This window comes from Phoxinus phoxinus, assembly GCF_949152265.1.
Source record: "Phoxinus phoxinus genome assembly, chromosome: 5".
Lineage (NCBI taxonomy): Eukaryota > Metazoa > Chordata > Actinopteri > Cypriniformes > Leuciscidae > Phoxinus > Phoxinus phoxinus.
The window spans coordinates 41,774,868-41,798,808 of NC_136880.1; the positions used below are offsets into that span (position 1 = coordinate 41,774,868).

The 23,941-nt window shown below is 37.0% G+C and overlaps 1 protein-coding gene and 1 long non-coding RNA gene across 2 annotated transcripts; one reads left to right on the top strand and one right to left on the bottom strand.

The window, feature by feature from the left end:
• The first annotated feature begins 1,075 nt into the window (after window positions 1-1,075).
• LOC306999017 lies at window positions 1,076-7,793 on the top strand. The gene is made up of 3 exons (XR_013797698.1): window positions 1,076-1,096; window positions 1,311-1,388; window positions 7,680-7,793. It is a non-coding gene; the product is annotated as an uncharacterized lncRNA (long non-coding RNA).
• A 2,849-nt stretch (window positions 7,794-10,642) lies between these two features.
• rx2 (retinal homeobox gene 2) lies at window positions 10,643-22,801 on the bottom strand. The gene is made up of 4 exons (XM_079613305.1): window positions 22,540-22,801; window positions 19,760-20,151; window positions 16,082-16,335; window positions 10,643-11,713 (listed from the first exon to the last, which is right to left on the bottom strand). The coding sequence occupies exons 2-4, from the start codon at window positions 20,049-20,051 to the stop codon at window positions 11,270-11,272; spliced, it is 990 nt and encodes a 329-aa protein (XP_079469431.1). The 5' UTR covers window positions 20,052-20,151; window positions 22,540-22,801; the 3' UTR covers window positions 10,643-11,269.
• Window positions 22,802-23,941: the final 1,140 nt, after the last annotated feature.

A 23,941-nucleotide genomic window follows, 5' to 3' on the forward strand; every position in this document is an offset into this window, starting at 1 on the left:
TGGCTGCACAGATGTCTGTCGCTCATTGGTCCACAGCGAACGCTCTCGGCCAATCACAAGAGACCACGAAGTGCATGTCTCGCCTTCACACCGGATATTGTATCCGCCTCTTGTGCTGTTCTCCGATCAGCTTTTACTGTTACACACTGACGTGCGGTCTCGTCATATGATTGGACAGTACTGACTCAGGATCAGTTTCTATGACAACACCTCTCTGTGGAAATCTCACTCAACCGGCCCAAGACGAGTACGCGGAAAACGGTGCCTAAAAAACAAACACTACGATATGTTTTCCTGTAAATACAGCCTGCTCTTCTCTGCTCTTATCTGTAGACTTTGATATGATGAAACTGTAAAAGACAATACACTGCGCATTGTGTTTTAAGCCCTTCAGAAACGTATAACGTATCTACAATGATAAAGCCAAACAATTATTTCAAACAAAGTTAAATCTGAGATACTAAGATATGTTTAAATCTTTCATTTTTTAGATAAATTAGGTCAACCCAAGTCATTTCTAAGAACTTAATAGGTCTGTATGAAACATTAGAAGGCTTTAAATAGGCCTGAAGATACTCCATTGTGTACACTTTGTTATGGTTAATTTTCCATATGTTTGAGATTGTCAAAGTTTCAAGGCCTTTATCCAGATTGGATTAGGATCATGTGGATCACAAAGCTACAAATCTAGATTGTACAGTATGTCTACAATGAATGTTGACCTGATCTGAATCTTCATATCTGGATATTGGGAGTTTTAATTGAATTATCCAGTGGTCATTCCTACAGCAATAGTTGTTACAGGACTGTATAGGCCTACATCTGATTTGTTTTCAGAGGAAATAAACTCTTCACGACGAATAGATTTTATAAGGAATACCAGGAAGTGTAAGTGGTTTTCCATATTAAAGGCTGATTAGTGCATTTACACACGTTCAGGTAATAAACATTGTTAATAGTCGTTTATGGCACATTTAAAGCCCCAGGCGATATTCACTTACACTGTATGCAAAACAACAATGTGAACATTCTGCTAAACACCTTCATTTGTGTTCACAGAAACAGAAAGCCATATGTGATTTTGAGTGACATGAGGGTAAGTTCATGATTTCAATTTTGAACTAGACATTTAACAATGAATTATTACTTTTTTGAATAAACCTACGTGTGGCAGCATCAGTCTCAATCTATCCAAACGCTCACAAAATTATCTTGCATAGAACAAGAGGTTGTGGGCATTATTAATATTATACACACTGCAAAATTGTCTAAATACAAATTTTATTGCTGTGGAGGGCCTCCGGGAACAGGACAGATGGAGGAACATTATTGCAGTGCACTTTCATCTGACAGACTTCACACTTTCCTTACAAAGGCACTTTATCCCGGTAAGCACCATATTATCAGGCACTTTCAGTAGCAGACTAAATTAATCATGACAAATACACCTTGTTATATGTATAAACTTTATTAAAAGAAAGAAAATGTTATTTATCCTTTGGGAATTGATTGGTAGTTGAAACTGCAATGTTGCTGTAGCAAAAGAGTTCGTACTTCAGAAATAAGAAATGTACAATATACAAACAATACAGCATGCATACGAATATACAATATATAGTACATTGCTCTCTCTCTATATATATGTACTACACACACAGACACACACACACACACACACACATATATATATATATAGGCTATATAAATACACATATACATACATACATACATACATACATGCATACATACATGCATACATACACATATGTGTATGTGTAAATTAATTATATATATATATATATATATATATATATATATATAGAGGCGGGCAGATTTTTATTTTTAAAGGCCAGTTATTTCATGGACACTATGCATCCTGATAAAGTTCCCTGGGCCTTTGGGATTAAAATAGTCCCACATCATCACACACCCTTCACCGCACCTAGAGATCGGCATGGGGAACTTTCCATAAGATCATCTCTCAATGCAAATCAAACCAGCTATTAGGCTAAATGAAATAAAACCATGACAATATACATACATGCATACATACATGCATGCATACATACATACATACATACATACATAAAAAGTGATAGTAAAGATTTAAATTGTTAGAAAAGATTTCTATTTTGAATAAATTCTGTTCTTTTTAAGTTTTTATTCATCAATGAATCCTGAAAAAAGTATCATTGGTTCCAAAAAAAGTATTAAGCAGCACAACTACTGCATATCATTTCTACTGCAAAATTGCAATTTTAACTAACAATGGATACCATGTCACTTTACAGAAGTAAAATTGCAAATGCCGTTAGAGTTAGTTTATATTAGCACTGGAAATGCATGGATCTAGAGCAGTTTAGAATTTGTTGGTGAAGTTCAATTGAGCGTCTGTAGATGGAGCTGTGACTCTATGGTCAACTTCCTGAATAATGACCAGAAAAACTAAAGCATGACTACTGGTGCTACTGACGACAACAGGTATTTATATGGAGCTGTCCGATCTTGCATAAAATACAATGATGATGTGTATTTGTAGTATATTGTAATTTTTATTAAGTTTTACATTATATTACATACTTTCTCTCATGAAATATATAGAATATCGTGTAAAAGTTAATTTTAACTTAAAAGGAGAACTATATATTATATAGACTCATTACATGCAAAGTGAGATATTTCAAGCCTTTATTTGTTATAATTTTGATGATTATGGCGTACAGCTTATGAAAACCCCAAATTCAAAATTAGAATATTGTGAAAAGGTTTTCATAAGCTGTAATAATCATCAAAATTATAACAAATAAAGGCTTGAAATATCTCACTTTGCATGTAATGAGTCTATATAATATAATATAATAGTTTCACCTTTTAAGTTGAATTACTGAAATAAATAATAAACTTTTACACAATATTCAAATTTTTCGAGTTTCAGTTTCACTACTTTCACATTTTTTCATGAGACTATGTTGCATGTTTAACATTTATTTTAGGAATAAATGCTGTTGTTTTGCTTTCTAAATAAAATTTTCAGTCTGATCTAATTAGGATTTTAAAATGACTATATTAGATAGTCCACTTTAGACATTCAACTAAATATAAGAAACTTTTGCAACTACATGTAAAATTCCCCCTGTGGTGAAAATTAAGCTTTTAATGTTGTTTTTCTATGTGGTGTTTTTAATAAGCTTTAAGACAAACCATGTGTAAATTCATAAGTCGACAGCATTGCTGAGTATTTTCTGCTTAAAACTGCAGTGAACCAAAGACAGTCTCAAAAACACGGTTTGAAATCGCTGGTGTTTCTGACCTCACAAACTTGTAATCAATCAGATCAACGTGTGATCGTCAACCAGTGGATCTCTCAGCTGAGTGAGTGAGTGGAGGCGGGGCCTCCACAGAAGTTTAAATATGCATAAACATTTTGGTGATCAAAGATGAGTTTTAAGGGATACAATTATTCACTACAGGGGGACTTTAACTTATTCTATACTAACCCTAACTGTCTACGATGTAGTTGCAAAGTTACTTATAGTTATTAAAGGTGCACTGTGTAGTTTTTTAAGTATTTTAATAGCTAAAATCAATGTCTTTATTCATAGATATGTCCTCATTGGTGTAAAAATTTGATCTGACTTATCCTCGTAAGCGAAGAATTTCTTATCTTTATTTACAGTCGTTCTGCCATTTTGAAAAACTATAATAGCAGAGAGGGACAAAAAGTACTAGCCTAGCTCAACGCGTTTCCACAACGCGTTTTCGTTCAGAGCCAGCGTCACGTGACTGAAACCAGTCTAACAATGCACGCACGTACATCGAAGAATAAAAAATGTTTCACTACTAATTAGCATAGTTCATCTGCTCATCTGTGGCGATGTGTGCTGCAGTAGCGTCGTCATATCTGACTATAACATGACATATAGCCTATAACACGCTCTCATGCGTTTATTTTTTTTTGCATATTTGGGAGGAGTAAAATTTACATATGTGGTTTCAAGAACCAGATGCATTTACATTTGTCCAGTTTCGTCAGGAATGCATCCCAGATCTCCTCCTGAAGTGGTTTGAGCGATCGGATTCAAATCCGTCTCGAATGCGTTTCGAAGAGGATTTACACCTGGTCTTTTCACGATCGGCCGATCACAGAAAACGCATGAAGTGGCCAGGTGTAAACATCCCCCAAAATATCAAAAGTAGACTATCGAAATAAAGTGTAACCAAAAAATCGCATTTGATGTCGCTTCCAGTTCATTCGTCACATTGGAAATAAGGTCAAGTTGACTGCAGTATTTCATTTTGCTTATATTTTCGGTAGATAGATCTGAACATATGATAAAGCCAGGTGCAAAATTCTTTTTTCATTTTGATTACACACAAGATGAAAGAAGATGTTCAGAGGGATTTCAGGATATATGCTTTCATTAAATCAAAATATACTGTCCATAGCCTTAAAAAATTGATTTTCGCCATATTTTTTTGATTAAAATGTCACATAAATCAGACCAGGAATGATTTATTAACAAATCCCTCTGTAAATATCTTCAGAATACTGCTAAGTGTATAACTGGAGAGTTTGGTGTACATCGGCTGAGATGTTTCTACTGGAGAATGACAAAAAACTAATTTTGAGAAAAAGGTATTTAAAGATTTGTAATGTAAAAATTCATACTTTTTTAGTGGAAACAACTATTTACTGACACAATATCTCATCAAATCATCAGCAACAACAATACAAACCACCTAAATCACATCAAAACTTATAAACACAGCATTTATGGCCTTCAACTGAACAGAAAAACAGCCAAAAACACACAGCTAAATGTCGGAGCGCGTCACATGACGCATCTGAACGAATCGCGGTGTCAGAAATGTACATCAGCCAATGAGATTTCACTTTTAGAGTTAAATGCCCATTGTACTTTCACGATTGGTTGCTGATAAAAAGGAAATTACCATATTTGGATCCGACAGCATTGTTCAGCAGAGAGAGAGCTTTCCAGATGTGTGAGATTAAAGGAAGCGCGTTGATTCAGAACGCCAACTTTTGTTGAATTTAGGAGAAATCTACAGACGCAAATAGACAAAGTGCAGTAAAATAAAGACCTAAATGTGTATTTCAGACTTTTTTTTCACCACAAGTCTGAAAGAAGACATGTTATTGAAGACAAATAGCCCAAAATCTCAAAATTGACCAGTGAAGAAAAAAAAAAACATGTTTTTACCTGCCGTGTCTCGCCTTAAAATGCAATAGTTCATCCAGGCATATAGAAATTTGCATACTATGCAATGCATGAGTACATAACGCTGCAAAAATATTGCAACATGCGATTCCAAACGTACCACATGTCCTTACAAGCCACAAAAAAAGGGAAAACAACAGTCAAGCACGTTCTCGCTCCCCTCCTGTCGCCTTGCCAAACCGTCTCATTATGGCACTCGAAGAGGACATAGAAAAGCTGTAGAAATCAAACCCAATTAATTCCGCTTGCTTCCCTTATTATTTGCACCATAGAACATGTTCCTCTAATCAGAGAGTTAACTACATCCCAAGTTCCAGATCCCTGCACAGCGTGAGGACCGAAAAACACACACAATCAATTCATTATTATCAGACCCTCACCCGAGCGCAAGCGAATGAGTTTAGCGGTGAATCACACGGTCAATGTTGCGGTTGTTAGTTCACTGAGGAGGAAACCGTTTTAAGAGTTTGTTTTCAGCTCTATACCTGAGGTAGACAGATTTTTTTCACAATAGCCAATATTTATTGGTGGCGGATAAACACTGCAAAAGTTATTTTCCTACTCAAATATCTAAACAGTCCTAAATTAAGATATAATCTAACATCATAGAGGCGAGTTTTGCACGGATGATCACCATGTTTTCTAGTCAAAATGTAAGTAGTTCAGTTTATTTTAGCATTTTTCCCTGATGCAGATCAGATAAATAAATTGTTTAATTTTCTTCACCTGTCGCTTGTTGTTAACGAATGCTCAATTCCTTCAATTAAACCAGCCAGCATCCATGTAGAAATTGTCGAAATGAGCACCGGTCGGCCTCGTGACCTCTTTACTTCACATTTGTCTGCCGACACTCATCACAATGGGATGTCTTGACAGCCGATTAAACCATGTCACAACATCATGTCACTCATAGTTTATTTGCTAACTAAGATTCATATATTTAGGGGTTCGAGCGTGTAGCGCTGATTGTAATTGTAATAGTTAGAATTTCCTAGGTTCAGCATTCTCCCCTAAAAGTGATCGGGCAGACCAAACCATAAGTCCTAAAGACTTGAAACTTTGAGGGATGTTAGTAGTACTCACCATAGATACACATAATAAAGGCTAGATGTCTTACGGCGGAGTCTCTAACGTCATCACCTGGCGGCCATCTTGTCACAGGCAAGCTTTCTGGCGGGCTCTGTGGTTCCTGATGTACGGTGAGTGATCTGCACGAACTCAAATACTCTTATCTCGCTGAAATCTTGACGGATTAACAAACGGTTTGGTTTCTTAAACGTTATTAACGTGGCTATAATTCTGGATGCTTGAACATGTTGAAATATATAATATTATAATTATTCATAAGTATGCAGTGTCATAACTACATCTCTGACGTTTATAACAAACCAACCCGTTTGAAAATCGGTAGAAAATCAAGCAAGTTATGGTTATTTAAAAAGTACATGCACCATTAAAACACAATGTTACGAGTGAGCGAGCTGACTGTGGCAAGATGGCCGCCAGGTGCGGACGTCGACCTCCATTGGCCAGCATCGCGGACGAGACATCTAGGCTTTATTATGTATATCAATGGTGCTCACACTTGTCAACAACGTCACCAAGTTTCGCCCCAATCGGCCTGATGGTGGCGCTACAGCGATCAAAAGTACTTAATGGCTCATAACTCTTAAACCATTCATTTCCGACTCAAGTGTCTTATATTATTGGAGTTTGGGGTATTATTGAAAAATTTGGGGGATTTTTAGGTTTAAGTCCTTGTGAACTAGTCCTAGGTTTTTCACCCGAACCTAAACCAGTCCAGAAATTAAGGTTAAGATTCTCTGGAGTCTGATTGTCAATAATTATCCAAAAAAAAGACGCCAAAACTTTTTGAAGTGGGCGTGGCCACTTTTACTAAAACGGTTATCCTCTTGAACACAATGAGATGATTTCAAACTTGCCAAACTACCAAACTTGATACCAAACTTGGTACACTTAAGTACAGGCTCGATCTGTGGTTGCGTGAAAAAGAACACAGCGACTGGCCACTTGGTGGCGCTATAAATGAAAAAAATAAAAAAATCTATATCTACACAACAGTCAGTCCAATTGACTTGAAAACTGGCATGTGTCTTTGTCACTGGTGATTGTCTACGAGGACATTCGCGTATCTCGAAAAACAAGGCCGCCATCGGCCAGTGATTTTCGAGCAGCTTTCAGACAAGGTTAACGCGGGCCAATCGACTGATTGTAAAGCATTATCTATTGTGAAGGGTCCTTTCATTGTGGGTTGTTGTAGGCTAGCACTGTGTTGCAATGGAAGGGGACGAGCCTTATTCATCCACACAGTAACATAGAGCCAAAGCACAACGAAAACAACTTTCTTCTGCAAAATGCATGCAGTTTTGTTTTTTTAAAGCAACACTAAATAACTTTTCCTCTTCGGTCGCCCTACAGGTTGGAAGTGGAATTGTCCATTAACGCTGTCGTAAATGATTTAGCCTACCATCGCACACACACTCGCCGTTTATCCAGCGCCGGCTTTGGAATGAACGATGTCCACAGACAAGGTAGAGTATGATGCATGATTTCATGAAAGTATGATGTATTGCGACATCAGAAACGAAGGAAAACAATATGATGACTATATTGTAACGCTTGACGTAAGTCAAATTTGTAGTTTTAAAGGTACCTTTAATATCTCAAGCTATTTTGCTTCTCTAGTATGTTTAGATAATTGTAAATAAGTCATACTGGAAATTATTTATTTATTTATTTTTGCGGTGTAACTAACATTGGCATGTGCTCACTACATACTGTAATCCCCATACTTGCATTTTACTGTTATTCTGTCCTGCAAACTAGGATGCTCAACTAGGAAGATCTCAGTACTTTTGTGATGTATGTAGAAAATGTATGTATTCTGAATGGCATTAATGTTTCAAACTCTGTCATGTTATGTAGTTTTATTTAAGAGGACTGTATGTTTTGTGTCAGTGAAGCATGGAAAACAGCAGCGGCACGTGGGGCAATTAGGAGCGGTCGTAGGTGCGCGCACACACACACACACACACACACACACACACACACACACACACACACACACACACACACACCCCTGCTCTGTCCCCTGTGGAGGCCTGATGGACGGCCGGCTCATCTTCTTAACGGGCTGGCCTGGTGCCGTTAACCTGCAAGGGCAGGCGAGGACAGGTCACTACACCCGCAACCTAGTCAGGGCCACTGAACACACTCACTAATGAGGGGGAAAACGCTTTCAATCACTAGTTCAGCTACAATTACTTGTATATGTGTGATATTTAAGACCACAGACAACAACTACACTGTAAATGTGTTATAAAAAGGATCAAATAATCAATCAAATGTCCAGAAAAACTGAAATTATGTCAATAATAGGATTTAGCATTGCATTATAAAAAAAATTAAAATTATGCTCGATGGAAATGCATGCATCTACATTTAATTAGTTTTTCATTTAATTATATTTAAATTCAGTTATGAGTGAGCTTTCTGTTTTATGAATTATAAAAGTTAACCAGTCATGCATTTTTATCATTCATCTTTATTCCAATTGTTAGTGCAAAAAAAAAACGTATCTCCAAACAAACAAAAAAAAAATCTAAAGACATATTCAATCACAACCCCACAAAACAAACATAATGACCGTTAATATGCATGTCATACAATGATAAAGCTGCAACAATTGTGGCAGAATCTAAGTGTACACATCTTTAAAAGAAAATACTATCTTCTTTGGCTTCGTCGTAGTTCACAGAAATCCATAAACCGTGCTTTAATAAGAACTCTATTTTATTAATGACTCTTCTTCAATGCACACCTATATAATAAACAATATGTCAAACATACTGTAGAATGGATTTATTTTGCATCAAGCTTTTGTTTTGCACCATTTGCAACCATTTTAGTTCACACAGTGCATAAAAATGGATCATGATATGTATTTTTCACTTTGCATAGTTACAGTGTCCCCAAATGATCATGATGCCTCAGTTACTTTTACTCAGTCACTGTATACCATCAACTTCTAGGAGAAGTGAAAAGAAATCTAATAAGACACAGCTTGTTTCTCAAAGTTGTTTGATCGATTCACTGGACATCGTTTGCACATTTAAATGACGTGCGTGCGGTTCTGACACCTGTCTGGGACGGGACGCCCATTAGTTCAGAGCAGAGGGGCAATCGATAATCTCAAACAATGAAGAGTCCCGGTGGGGAGCCGCTCTTTCCGCGTCCTCACACACACCTGCTATGACAGCAACACAATCTGCTAATGACCGCACAAAGTTTCCGTACTGAGAAATCACTGCTTAGGTTCTTTAAGGTATACGTTTTTCCCTTCACTAACACTTATAAATGTGGGAATGTCAGTCATCAGATCAATCGTCTAGACTTTTCAGTGGCTTTTAATCAACTTCGTCATTTACACTTTTTTTCACTTGTCAATTGCTTTGATTTTTTTACTCGTCTAATGCAATGACATTTATTTTTAGTGAGACTAAAAAGCATTGCAAATGCTTCTTCTTTCCCTGTCAAGCTTTTTTACTCCCTTTTCGGGCCGTAATCTCTCAACACTGCTTAAAGTGGGTCGTGCCAATAACTGCAAAGCCAATGACGTCTGGACCTAATTAAAATTGGGTGTGTGTTTTGGAGTAAGCTTTGATTTTAAATAATGGAGATATTTTCAATTTCAGTAAACTAACATCCTTAAGACATTAAATTATGCTAAATAAACTTACATTTCTGGGATGATTCTGACAACTGTCAAGTACAGGTCATATTTCAACCCAAAAACAAGAGGGGAAAAAATTAGAAATTATTTAGAAAGCTAGTGTGGAAAATAATGATTTAAATATATTTTATATTTTATCAATTCATATTGTAGTACTTATGATGCTTATTTAAATATCCTGTATATAGTAATAATGAGTATTTACAGCATTACAGTAATGAGAATATATATATATATATATATATATATATATATATATAGTATAGAGAGAGAGCGTACATGCAGTATAAATTATTTTAATTAAATACAGAAATAATGAGGTTTTACAGCATTATAGTAATGAGAATTTAGGGGGTAAATACATAATAAAATAGGCCAAAATTTTCTTCTTGCAAAATATAATTTCTTATAAGGTTCTCTTGTTTTTGGGATGAAATTGACCCTTTGGGACTTTTGAGATTCATTGTTTGAAACATGATACCGTTAAACCTAATATTGTTTTATATGATTATATGATCACGTCGAATGGCAAAGAGGATTGTGGCACTCCTGAACTAAATGCAAGTGATTCAGAAATGGTCTTCACACCATGGCTTGATAATGCAACTACTATAATGTAACGTTACAATTCAATAAAAGACATTTTGTTCCTAGGTTTGTTTATTTTGACCATAGTAATTAAGAGTCACTCCTTTTTTAATCAAAATCAAGTGATTTCTTGATGATATGAATTTAACCTCTGAACAGGCATTGAGGTATCAGTTGTCCTGAGCTGCACTGTCCTGTTAAATTAGCCAATGTGCCAAACTTGCCATTGCGAGTCCTCAACGTGGCTCAATGATAAGCAGAGAAGCTTGGCACCGACTGAAACCCAAAATCCTAAGGAGCTTGACATCTGCGCGTAAGAAGCAAGAAACGCCTTACTGTATATTCTACAATCCCAAACTGTCCGTGCTTTGCTGCCAAAATGATTTCAAATCCAACGTGCCAAGCAGGTTTGACCATCGGCGTAACTCCAGGTATGTTATGAAGATATCCTCAAACTCTGACGTCCTTAAAATCACATTTCGTTTTATTTTCCAGACAATTCAAAGATGATATGAAATGAGTTCACGCTTTTGACAAATCTCCATGTTTCCTGGTCGCTTCAATGCGTTTGGGTGAACCCTAATCCTAATGATCTGATGCTGGTCATTTCTAAAAAATAAAGAAATGCATCCACATGTCTTTAATAATGAGATCCCAATAAAATAATGTAATGTTCACCATTTTCCTGTTACATGGGTTGCCAGGTTTTGTCCATGGACTGAATGTGCTCCTTGGCCTTCATCCTCAAAGCTGCAATGCTAGAGCTGCGGTCTACGTCATCCAACGGGTATTTATCATTAAATGCCGGGGAACACTGGTAAGGAGGAGGTGGCATTGGTTGCATTCCCTGCACCATTCCTGGAGAAGAGTTCAGAAAGCCTGGGTGACCCGTATATGCGGGCTGGAGGCTTTGGCTTGGTCCCATGAAGCCCGGGATGCTGTGCATAGAAGTGGCACTGGAGAGCGGAGAGGACAACCAGGGGTCCAGGGGTAGAGAATTACTCATGGGACCCACATTGGGACCCATAGTGGGTCGGTTGAACGACAGCATGGGAGAGTCGTGGAGCTTCATGCTTCCCGTGTCCATTTTTTCTTGCCGCCGCCATTTTGCACGCCGGTTCTGGAACCACACCTATATGATGAGACAAAGTCAAGAATTATTTAGACATGAAACCCTGGCACAGAAACTTATTTTGACACATCTGTCCACAGAAGACTAAGCGCCCTATCATACACCTGGCGCAATGCAAGTGTGTTTTGCTAGTTTCAGCCTGACGCAGTTATCATTTTTACGTCCTGCGCCACGTTGTTTAAATAGCAAGTGCATTTGCGCCCATGGCTGTGCTGGTCTGAAAACCAGGTGTGTTCAGGCGCGTTGATGGCGCGTTGATATTTTGAGGTCTCTGAAATAGACTGAGCCATTGACCATCTGAAACCGGGTCTAAAGTCAATGGCGCAGTATTTGTTTTGTTATTTAAAGAGCGCCTTAGTAATGTGCGTCTATAGGCGGGTCCACGACGCGGGTACACTCTGCTTATTACACACACAGGGAGCAACAGCACACAAACATGCCAAAATATAAAAAAATAAAAGGATAACAATGTAAAACATTAATATTGTGTACATAAAGATATGGTGGAATCCGGCTTGTCCCGTAGATGGTCTGCGTGCTTTAATATCGAGCACGAGCAGATCCGTTTACTCTCTGGAGAAGCGTTTTTCTGCTTACAAATTCCTCCATGTAAATAGCGAATGTATATAAGCTTTTAAAGGGAATGTGAAAATTCACTCTGATTGTTTTTGTGCACGTTACGCCCAAAACACACCCATTACTCAATAAGAGAATAGGGACGACCCTTTTAGACCATGCGGTGGGCACGCCGACCATTTTTCCCGTCGTTAAACTAGCAAAAGTGGATTCAGACTTGCACTTGCGCCCTGCGCTTTAGACCATGCGCTTAGATCGTTAAAATAGGGCCCTAAGAGAGAGTATTCCTACTGGAGAGTTTAAAAGCACAAATGTGAAGCTTGTCATTTTTCGTAAAGCACTTGATTGATCTCTCCTGTGAAAATGTTTGTAATGCAGTGTTGCTACTTTTCTATGTGAATGAGCTTCTTGTACCTTCTTCTTATAGGGTTGCATGGCTGAGACGTAAGCTGAACGACTAGATATAACTTTGCACAAACAATGTTGGTAAATGAATCTTCCGGTATCATATTAACAAAGATGTTTAAATGTTACGGTTGTACTTTTTAATCATGCATAATGTTTTTCCACAATCCTGTACACTTGCCTTATAGACTTATATTGCATTACTTAAAATATGTGTGTTTCCCTGCTTCCCACAGTACACAATGCTAATAGGGATTAACAGTTAGTTCAGATATAAACACTGATATCTACGGTAGCGTAGATTAACTCTCACAATAGAGTACATCACATTTGAAAGTTACTTGGTTACGCCAGAAGCTGACGACAAGTGACTGTTAAAAATGTAGTTGTCATTGAATAATTAATTCAAGAGAGTCATTCAAAAACGCTGATTCATCCAGTAATAAAACAAGTGAAGTATTTATTGAGTCAATCATTCAAACTTATTAAAAAAAAATAATGAATTCAAATTAAAGGTAGGCTTTTTGTGAAAGGCTAGCAATAGCGAGCTAGCTTTGAAAGCATAAGATCCTTCAGAGCGTCCTCAAAGCCACGCCTCCTTCAAAACACTTGAACACACACAGCCAGACTGCGTAAACACGATAGATGGTGTTAAACTACCTCATGTCTCAAAGCACATAACATTACAATAATAATGAACATAAACAACATACAGAGCTGTTGTACCACCTGACTGCTGCAGTTTAATTTCGCCGTTGATGGTGTTGATATAAAAACGCATAATTTTCCGAGTCTGAGGAGTTGAGCAGCTCTAGTAAAACGTCATGGGTTGAAATCTCTTAATTACGGTTATGACATGGTGTGAACGCAGCATAAACTCGTTGTTTTGGTTCAGGAGGAAATCGAGCACAGCATTAGTTCAGGCAGGCCATGTAAGCATAGTGCTGCTATCAGCTGTCAAATCGCTCCAACCAATACCATTCTCCTTTTAGACCAGGAGGATACGTGGCATTACTGCTCGGAAAGCATGCTCAAACAACCCCTCTTCCCCCCCTTCACCACTATAAGTATCAAGCATATTACTGTGCACCTTCTGGCTGCCGTCTTTCTTTGTTTCAGATTACAAAGGCTTTCAGGTCCTAGCTGTCATGGACATCATCGCTGGGAGACACTCATCCTCATAGCCATGCTACAGTATAGACGTTCCGGGATTTACTGCCACGTCCACATGTTAACACTGTTTTGCTTTAAAGACATTACTAAAGTGTCTTAATCACTCAAGCTGATGGTTCTATGGGGGGCTACTGTTAAAGCTCTGTATGCCATTAATTATGGAGCAAGAACCCCCAGTAGGAACCATACCGCCACAAGATGAATTGTGTTTAATGGTAAATGGACTGCATTTATATAGCGCCACCAAAGCGCTTTACATATTGCCTCAAATTCACCCATTCATACACAGACGGCGGTGTCAGCCATGCAAGGCGCCATCCAGCTCGTCAGGAGCAGGAGCAGGTGTCTTGCTCATGGACACCTCGACACTGGAGCCCCTTTCACACAGAGATTCTGGAAAATACACGGATAATGTGACCCTGGATTTGTCCCGGGATCGTTTAATTTTGGTTCATTCACACTGACAGTAATTTTCGGGATCTGTGAGTGCGTTATCCCGGTAAGATCCCGTAAAGTCAGGATGAGACGTGTAACGTACGCTTCGAAAACATGTACACTAACGCATCGCGTACCGTTCCACAGAGCTGACGAACGATCTCAGCTTCAGCACGGATAGTAAGGAAATCCTGGTCTCTGCTTCGTTCCAATTTGCAGACATTTTTTCGTTCTTTCTTTGTTGATGAGTCTAGAGTCTTTCTAGAGTCGCGTGATGGCACGTGCGTCATCACTACGACACACCCCTTACGGCATTGATCCTGGCTTTAGTTCACACAGGGCGCGTTCCGGGACTGATCCCGGCAATGTTACTAGGTCCCCATCCTGGGATCGATGCCGACATCAATCACGGGACGTGTTTGCGTTCACACAGAAGGCACTCTGGCAATTTCCCGGCAATTTCCCGGGATCAACGCGCTGTGTGAAAGGGGCTTTGGTCAGGTGGAACCGGGGATAGAACCACCAACCTTCCGGTTTGTAGACAACCTACATGAACCACTGCCGCCCAATAAACTCAAGTAACTTTCCAAAGTGGTTCTGTCTGAACTGTGGACATTGGTGGCATTCGGGGACTGACTTCTGTATAATTCGAATAACTCTGCATAGCCTTACGGATCACGCTGATGACGTGTGATGTCTGCGCGAGCAGGTGCGTGGATCAATGAAATGCATATGTTGACAGGCAGGTAGGACTACGTATCATTGTGTTTGGACCCAATGCATAGAAGATAAGCTGTATGTACATGTTTTAATATTTAAACATCTTCTATTATTGATTGCTATCAGGATGTGAAGAGAGTTTAAACCAGTTTTAAACTTTTTACTTTTAAAGCTACATTATGTTTTTTTTGTTTTTTTGCTGTTAGGGGTCGCTAACCTCTTACAATATCAAAGGCGTAGGTTGATGACGCAGTGATAAGCGGAATGATGCCGTCATGCCGAAGGATCTAATAATGCTTATGGATGAGTCAATACATTGATGTTTTTAAAATGACTGTGGTATGAAGCAGGGAGCGATTACTAATGAGAGGCTCTCGCCACTCCGTCAAGTCGAAGTTAATCACGGACGTGGAGCTCGGCATCTCAGAAACGCCACGCTGATATTGATCCTCATTTTATTTCTCCTTTTGTCCCAAAGTCTGCTTGCCATGATCCATAATGTTTGAATGAAACAACAGCGTGAGCGCCGCTAGATGTAACGCAGTTGTCCCCGTCTGTCGCCATGGTTACTATGGCAGTACTAGCGGAAACCAGGAATAAAGCGGATATTACGTCATTGACAGGCGACAAGTGAACAGGGACGAGCCATTATTTAAAATTGGAATGTCTCTGAAATGTTTTAATCTTTTGGAACTTTTGGGATATTGTTAGAACACAACTGCAGGAAATATATCACACTGTGCAAGTGATTTTGGGATATTTTATTACAAAATTCTTACATATTTTAGCTTTAAATAGACTGCTGCATTTAACATTTTGTCATAACCTCTAGTAAATTTCATGTTATTTTGTTAAGTCTGTTCAGAACGGTGGGAGAATTCTCAGTTTATCCAGAATCGTGCAGCTCTACCATGTAATGCCCTATCATTACAAATAAGTCCATTACAAATCACCCTAATGTCAAGGTTGTAATGAAATTACAATTACATTGATCACTACGCCTCAACAGAGTCTATCTAATAGCATTAAGTTTGCCAGCTTGTATTGCCCACAGCTTACCTGAACTCGAACTTCTGGGAGGTTGACTTTCATAGCCAGCTCTTCTCGGCTGTACACATCCGGGTAGTGGGACTTCTCAAAGGCCCGTTCGAGCTCGTGCAACTGATAGGTCGTGAAGGTGGTTCTGTTGCGTCTGTGTTTCTTTTTAGGTTGATCCTCATCGGGAGCATCCGGGGAACGGCTGTCACTCTCCACATTGCTCCGTGGATCTCCCAAATCTGCATCACACTTCTCCGTGGAGAAAAGCCCTGTATCTACAGCGCCGGAACAGATGAAAGACGGACTGCTCTTTATTTCACAGGTAACCTTGTAAAGTCCATTAAAGAATTAATGTTGCTAATGGGTTTTAATGTGGTTGCTAGGTCCTTCTGAGTGGTTGCTAAGGCATTGCTAGGGTGTTCTGGGTGGTAACTAGGGCATTGCTAAGAAGTTGCTAGGGTTTTCTGGGTGGTTGTTTAAAAATTGCTAGAGTTTTCTGGGTTGGTACGGAATTTCTAGGATGTTTCTAGGGTTGCTGTGGATGGTTGCTAGGGTGTTTCTATGGTTTTCTGGGTGGTACCTACAGCATTGCTAGGTGGTTGTTAGGGTGTTTTGGGTGGTTGCTAAGAAAATGCTAGAGTTTTCTGAGTAGTTGGTATGGAATTTTTAGGACGTTGCTAGTGTGCTTTGGATGGTTGCTAGGGTGTTGCTATGGTTTTCTGGCTGGTTACTACAGCATTGATAGGTTGTTGCTAGGGTGGTTTGGGTGGTTTCTTGAGCATTGCTAAGTAATTACTAGAGTTCTCTGAGTAGTTGCTACAGAATTTATATCATGTTGCTAGTCCATTCTGGCTGGTTGCTAGGGTGCTGCAAAGAAGTTGCTAGGGTTTTCCAAATGATTGCCATAAAGTTTCTGCAGTGTTTTGATGGGTTTCTACTCCTTTCTGGCTACTAAGGTGCAGCTAGGCGATCGCTAAGGTGTTCTAGGTGGTTGCTAGGGTGTTGCTAAGAAGTTGCTAGAGTGTTCTAGGTGGTTGCTAGGGTCTTGCTAAGAAGTTGCTAGAGTGTTCTAGGTGGTTGCTAGGGTGTTGCTAAGAAGTTGCTAGAGTGTTCTAGGTGGTTGCTAGGGTGTTGCTAAGTAGTTTCTGTAATGTTCCTGTCTCTGATATAAAGGAAAATCGCACACTGATTTTGACTGAATAACTTAAGGAGCTTTAATAAGGATTATTATTTTTGAATTAAAACAATATATTTTTGCCATAATCATGCAGCCCTAGTTGTCTGTGGAATATTTTCAAGTGTTTTATCATCCAACAGCTGAAAATAATGCATCACTTATAAAGTAACAGCGCACCTCTCCTCAACAAGAGGAATCATTCATGTCAGCAGCACAAACGATACGGGATAAGGAATATGTGGTACCATTAATAATGCAAGAACAAAACTTATGTTCTTTATAAAATGCTACAGTGACGGAGTCAGATGTTAACCTTTCGATTTTACGAATACCTATAGAAAATAAGAGATTTGTGAGTTCCATCACTTCTGTCATGGTAAGTAAGTCTTATCAGTAATCCAAGCACGCAGATGTCACCGGTTAAACCTGTAGACCTCATGTGGCCAAGACTGCTAATCCAACCGCTAAGAGGTTCACTCAGTACCGCAGCGTTTTGACCAACCGGCCTGACAACAGTGGAGAGATTTTCATTTCGCAGAAACCGCTAAGAGCAAACACGAGCCACATGTTGTGGTGGGGCAGATCCAGGTTGAATCTAATTAAGTCGGGCAGGATTCAAATCAGATCATTAGTGCAATGTTAAACGTTGTGTTGTTTCATGCAACAACTACATGCAGTGGCACTGATGTCTAGTCGTTTTCTAACCTCGTTTCATTATTTGTTATTAAGCATGTGCAATTTAAACACAATACTAGAGTAACATTTTTATAATATGCATCTAGGTTTAAGTTGTTAAGTTGGCATAAAATGCCACTCGACATCATTTTGTCATTAAGTTATTAATGTAATCACTAGTTACAGTGATTATACCATTTAATCAGGCTTAGCACATGTGCAATGCTATGAAAATGTACCGTGTTTTCACAATATTAACCAGGATGTGGAATAATCAATGGGATATTATTATTATTATTTATTAAATTAGGTTGCAAAAACAGCCACTATGTTAAGACTGTGTATTAAGAACCAACTAGCAGATAGTTATAAGCAATCAGTCTTACTTTTCTGATTCAAATTAGACCAGTTTTAATGTACACACTAAGACTGACTTTTAAAAGTTACCAGTCTTGAAGGGAAAAAAATTATTTAACTTGTAGGACTAGTCTAAGCAGTTTATGCAAATGACCACAGGTCGCAACAATACTAACTATTTACAGTGATTGCTATTATTTATGCAAATGCATTAAGGCAAAATATTAATATCAGAACAATTGATAACTGATTTTTATCAACATGTTTGACAATAATCCAAGTGGTCAGAAAATATTTATCTTACTTAAATGATTTAAACGGTGGTGTTTTCTAAGTCATGCATCATATTGCTTGTTTTCAGGATTAGAAATCTGAGTAAACCTGTAGTCCTAAGCATTGAATTTAGTCTTGTACGGTATGAGTGATTCCTCATAGCATGTGTCTTGTTATAGAGAGGTGTGCTGTTACATCACTATTATGTCATCAGATAAACAGGTGAAAAAAATCCCATAGACTTGCATTGAAAAGGGACTGGAGACAAATCTAGATCACATAGGACTCTTTTCATGCAAGAGAAACCCTTTTCAGAAAATGTTGTCGTCTTTATGCACACAAATGCAAACACAATTTCATTTTTTTCCCCTGTTTAATAGAATTATGTTATTGAAATATACAATATTTCCCAAAACCAGCACTTTTTGCATGCATGCATCCACTCTGACTCTTAGAACTAAAGGTTCCGTGGGGTTCTATATAGAACTCTGGGGGTTCTTGACTCAATTTTAAAGAACCATTTATAAAAAAGGTTCTATATAAGGAGAAACGTCTTAAAAGTTTGTACAATACGTTCGTGTTTAACGGGTTATTTCAATTTCTTCTAGTGATAAAGTATTTATAGTTCATGAAAACTCAAATTAAATTAAAAAAAAATATTTAAAACTATAATTAATTAAAATTATATCCATAAAATGATCCCATTATGGAAACCCCTAAAATATTCTACAATAGAATACAATATCTAGAATGGTCATTTTTATCAAGCTTGTATGTTTATGTTCAGATATTTCACTTTAATGGCAATGAAAATTACCTATTAATTGTCATTAAAGTGAAATTACTGAACCTAAGTATACGAGCTTGATAAAAATGCTAATTCTAGAAGAAAATTTCAGATGGCATTTAGAGGCTTTTATATATATATATATATATATATATATATATATATATATATATATATATATATATATATATATGTAGCAATAAAATTATTTTATGTAAAAATAATATATAATATGTATGTATATATATATATACACACACGATATATATTGCAAATCAGGTTTATTGGCAAAATTTACAGACTTTTGTAATGAACAAATCACTAAACAAATATTTTAAGTGGCTTCCCCAATTTCAACTCAGGTTACACACACACACACACACACACACACACTTGATTCTGAGATGTCATTAAAGCATCAGGTTCTCACCGTGATACGCTGACTGCTGTGAGCTGTCTGGAAGACTTTGCAGGTGACCGTAGGGGTCAGAGGTCACTTGTTTCTCCTGTTCTCCCAGGTCCACTCCGTCTACTTTGTGTGTGTCGACAGGCCCGCCCGGGTTGAGCAGAGGATCCTGGTCTTTACTGAAGCCCAGAATCACGTCGATGCTGTGAACGCGGCCCGCCATGCCCGAGGCGCCACCTTTACCCAGGTCATGATAGTTGTCCGTCGAGAGGCAGCCATCGTCCACCATGTTCATCGTATCCAGTGACAAATGCATCCAATCTGCCCTTACAGTGAGTCTCCTCGGGGAAACACTGCAAACTATGTCCGAAAGATGATCCGCTTCCAATTGGTCGTAGAGATTCTCTTTCAAAGATCTGGTCAAGAACAGCAGGGGTTAATAACACCTTAAAGATGTCACTTTTAGTGCATCACTCAACAATTTCTGACAGTGTTCATAAAATCAGGGGTCCCACTTTATACACTCTAAAAAATGCTGGGTTGTTTCAACCCAATTTTGGGTAAAATATGGACAAACCCAGCCATTGGGTTACATTTTTCAATTACATTTTGAACTCAACGTTTGGGTTTGTCCATATTTTACCCAAAATTGGGTTGAAACAACCCAGCATTTTTTAGAGTGTATTAAGTGGCTTTAAGTACTATGTACTTACATCGAAAAATAAGTACAATGTACTTAATGTGTTCATGTTGTATTGTAAAACACTTTTGCTGCTATTGCGGTGTGATACGGGTCAGGTTAGGGACAGGTGTGCTGGTATGGTTAAGTTTAAGGGTGGGTTAAGGTGTAAGGGACAGATCAACAGTGTAATTACAAATGTAAATACATAAATTAATTACAGCTGTAATTACATGCAGGTATTTTAAATATATAAGTACAATGTTAAAACATGTATGTACACAATAAGTCCATTGTATCAAATTATTAATTTCAATGTAAGTACATACTTAAAGCCACTTAATATAAAGTGGGACCAAATCAGGTGTTAAATATTGTTAGAAAAGGTATGATTCTGTATCTCATAATTAAAAATAGTAACATAACATATATATGCATGGTTGTTTCTCTTAGTCTGTTTCGAAAATGAGAATATGGTGCAAAAGTTCATTTAGTAATTCAACTTAAAAGGTGAAACTAATATATTATATAGACTCATTACATGCAAAGTGGGATATTTCAAGCCTTTATTTGTTATAATTTTGATGATTATGGCTTACAGCTTATGAAAACCTTTTCACAATATTCTAATTTTGAATTTGGGGTTTTCATAATCTGTAATAATCATCAAAATTATAACAAATAAAGGCTTGAAATATCTCACTTTGCATGTAATGAGTCTATATAATATATTAGTTTCACCTTTTAAGTTGAATTACTGAAATAAATGAACTTTTGTAACATATTCTCATTTTCCGACTAACTAATAGTTATTTGTCCTCTATGGAGAATTTGGGGCATGCATCTTTAATAATCTTCGAAAATAATGTCTTACAGTATGTTACTGCATATTACATATTGTTTGTTGTTGTATAGGTATTATATATATCCAGTATTAATATTCTGCTAAAACACAGTTTTATTCCTGCATCTTTTGCATGATGCATATTAACTTTGGCACATTAACTTTGTCATGTTAAACTTGATAAATCTGGCCGTTTATGTTCTGCATGCCTCATTAGTTCTGTTTAAAAGACGACTAAGGCGCAGAGTTCAGATTCTTTATTCTCCTGCATTGAAAGTTACATAGAAAATGACAAAGACACATTGTGCACGAGATCCGTTGTCTTTATATGTTCTTAACTGCCGGGTTCATCCCTTTGTTCCCATCCATCCCAACTTTATTGACAGTGAATCCTTATTTCAGGCCTCGTTCATTTTCACAAATTGAATTTCTATTGAAATAGTTTCAACAGGGAAATTTACTACTTATGTTTCAATATATGCAATGCACATGTTCAGTCAGAAGAGTTAATAAAGTCATTATTTTGTTGTATGTATTAAAATGTATTCTTTACCAAATAAAAAGTAAGAAGAAAGAAGACTAAACGTAACACTTTTTCGCATTAAAATGTTGGTTAATCAGAATAATACAGGCCTAGTCGTCACATTATTGTAGAGCTGCGTTTGCAAGTTGTAGAATTTTAGAAATTTCTGAAAAGTTTGTGGACACTAATGCTATTTAATATGTAATATATTGTTTTACTTAGTTTCTACCAACTGTATAGACTTCCAATCAGATAATTAATTAATAGACAGTGCAATCAACCAAAAGTACTGTATGTAGCACGTTAAAATGTATGTTTTAAATATACAAATAGAATTAAATACAAAAATTAAAATATGGTGCAAAAGTTAATTTATTATGTAATTCAACTTAAAAGGTGAAACTAATATATTATATAGACTCATTACATGCAAAGTGAGATATTTCAAGCATTTATTTGTTATAATTTTGATGATTATGGCTTACAGCTTATGGAAACCCCAAATTCAAAATTAGAATATTGTGAAAAGGTTTTCATAAGCTGTAAGCTCATAATCAAAATTATAACAAATAAAGGCTTGAAATATCTCACTTTGCATGTAATGAGTCTATATAATATATTAGTTTCACCTTTTAAGTTGAATTACTGAAATAAATGAACTTTTGCACCTGTAATTGAGTCTTATTTGCCTAGTTTCACTAATAATGATGCATTTTAAAGTAAATCGTAATGAAAAGTTTTAAATCATAAAAACGCACCTTTTTCTTCGACTTTATGGCTCATCAGAGTCACACAAGGTTGTTGCTTCCAAGCATCCCAGCAAATGATAGACCACAACTTTTTACCCACAGTGCACCTTGTTAAGATGGTGCCGTAAAATGACCGTTAACGGCTCCCAAAAAGTCCCAAAAGTGAGGCGAAATTCCGAAGCGCTCAGATATATCCCATTCCCAGAGCATATGGAGGTCTTGATCTTTAGGATGAAGCCATGAAAACTGGCCTGACGTGCAGAGAGCCGGTGGCAAGAGGAAAAGACTTAAGAGGTTTAATAATGGCAATCCTTCCCCTTTAAGGATGATTGACAGTTGTTCTCTGCTGGGTAATTGCACTAAACGCTGGCTGTGGTTCGGCCACAGAGGGAGGCCTGCGCTAATGAAGCGCCGACAGAACCTCCTTTCAACACGCTTTTGTCTAAATGATAATGGCGACCTACTGAAAGTGTCCTTTAATCCCCAACTTAACAAAGACGACACACCATGTATTAAGTTGTGTTTTTCTTGTGCAGCCGCATGCCTTCAGTGCTTCACAGAAATGATCAACATAAACAGGTGTACGTGGAGACAGTGGTGTGTGGCTGACAACACAAACAGGTCATTTGTTAAAACAGTGTGTAAGTCATTGTAGTTTTATTATTGCTATTTTGTTTGTTATGTGCAGAATTAGTGACAAACATATCTCAAAAAAATATAATCTAATTCAATGGGACATTCAAACAAGTGTCTTTCTTGCAATAAAATTTATATATATATGCACATATCATTTTATATATAAATAGCCTACTTTTATTGCTATTTTTATTTATGTGTGTGTATATATATATATATATATATATATTAGGGCTGTCAAAAGATTAATCGTGATTAATCACATCCAAAATGTGTGTGTACTGTGTAAAATTATTATGTATAAATACACACACATTCATGTATATATTTAAGGAATAATTGCATTTATATACTGTATATACATTTATATAATTTATATTATATATAAATATTTTATATATAAATATAACCAATTTTTCTTAAATATATGATTGTGTGTGTTTTTATATATATATAAATAATTATACACAGTACACACACATATATTATGTAAACACAAACTTTTATTTTGGATGCGATTAATCGTGATTAATCTTTTGACAGCCCTAATATATATATATATGTGTGTGTGTGTGTTATATTTATATGCACATATAATATATATAAATTATGTGTGCATATATAAATAAAATATAAAAAATGTACAGATTTTTGCAATAAACAAATCAAACTAAAGTAAATAAGTATTAAAATAGCTCAACAATTATATATATATATCATTTATTTTATCATCTAAATATGGCACAAATAACTGATACACTGATAAGCCAAAACA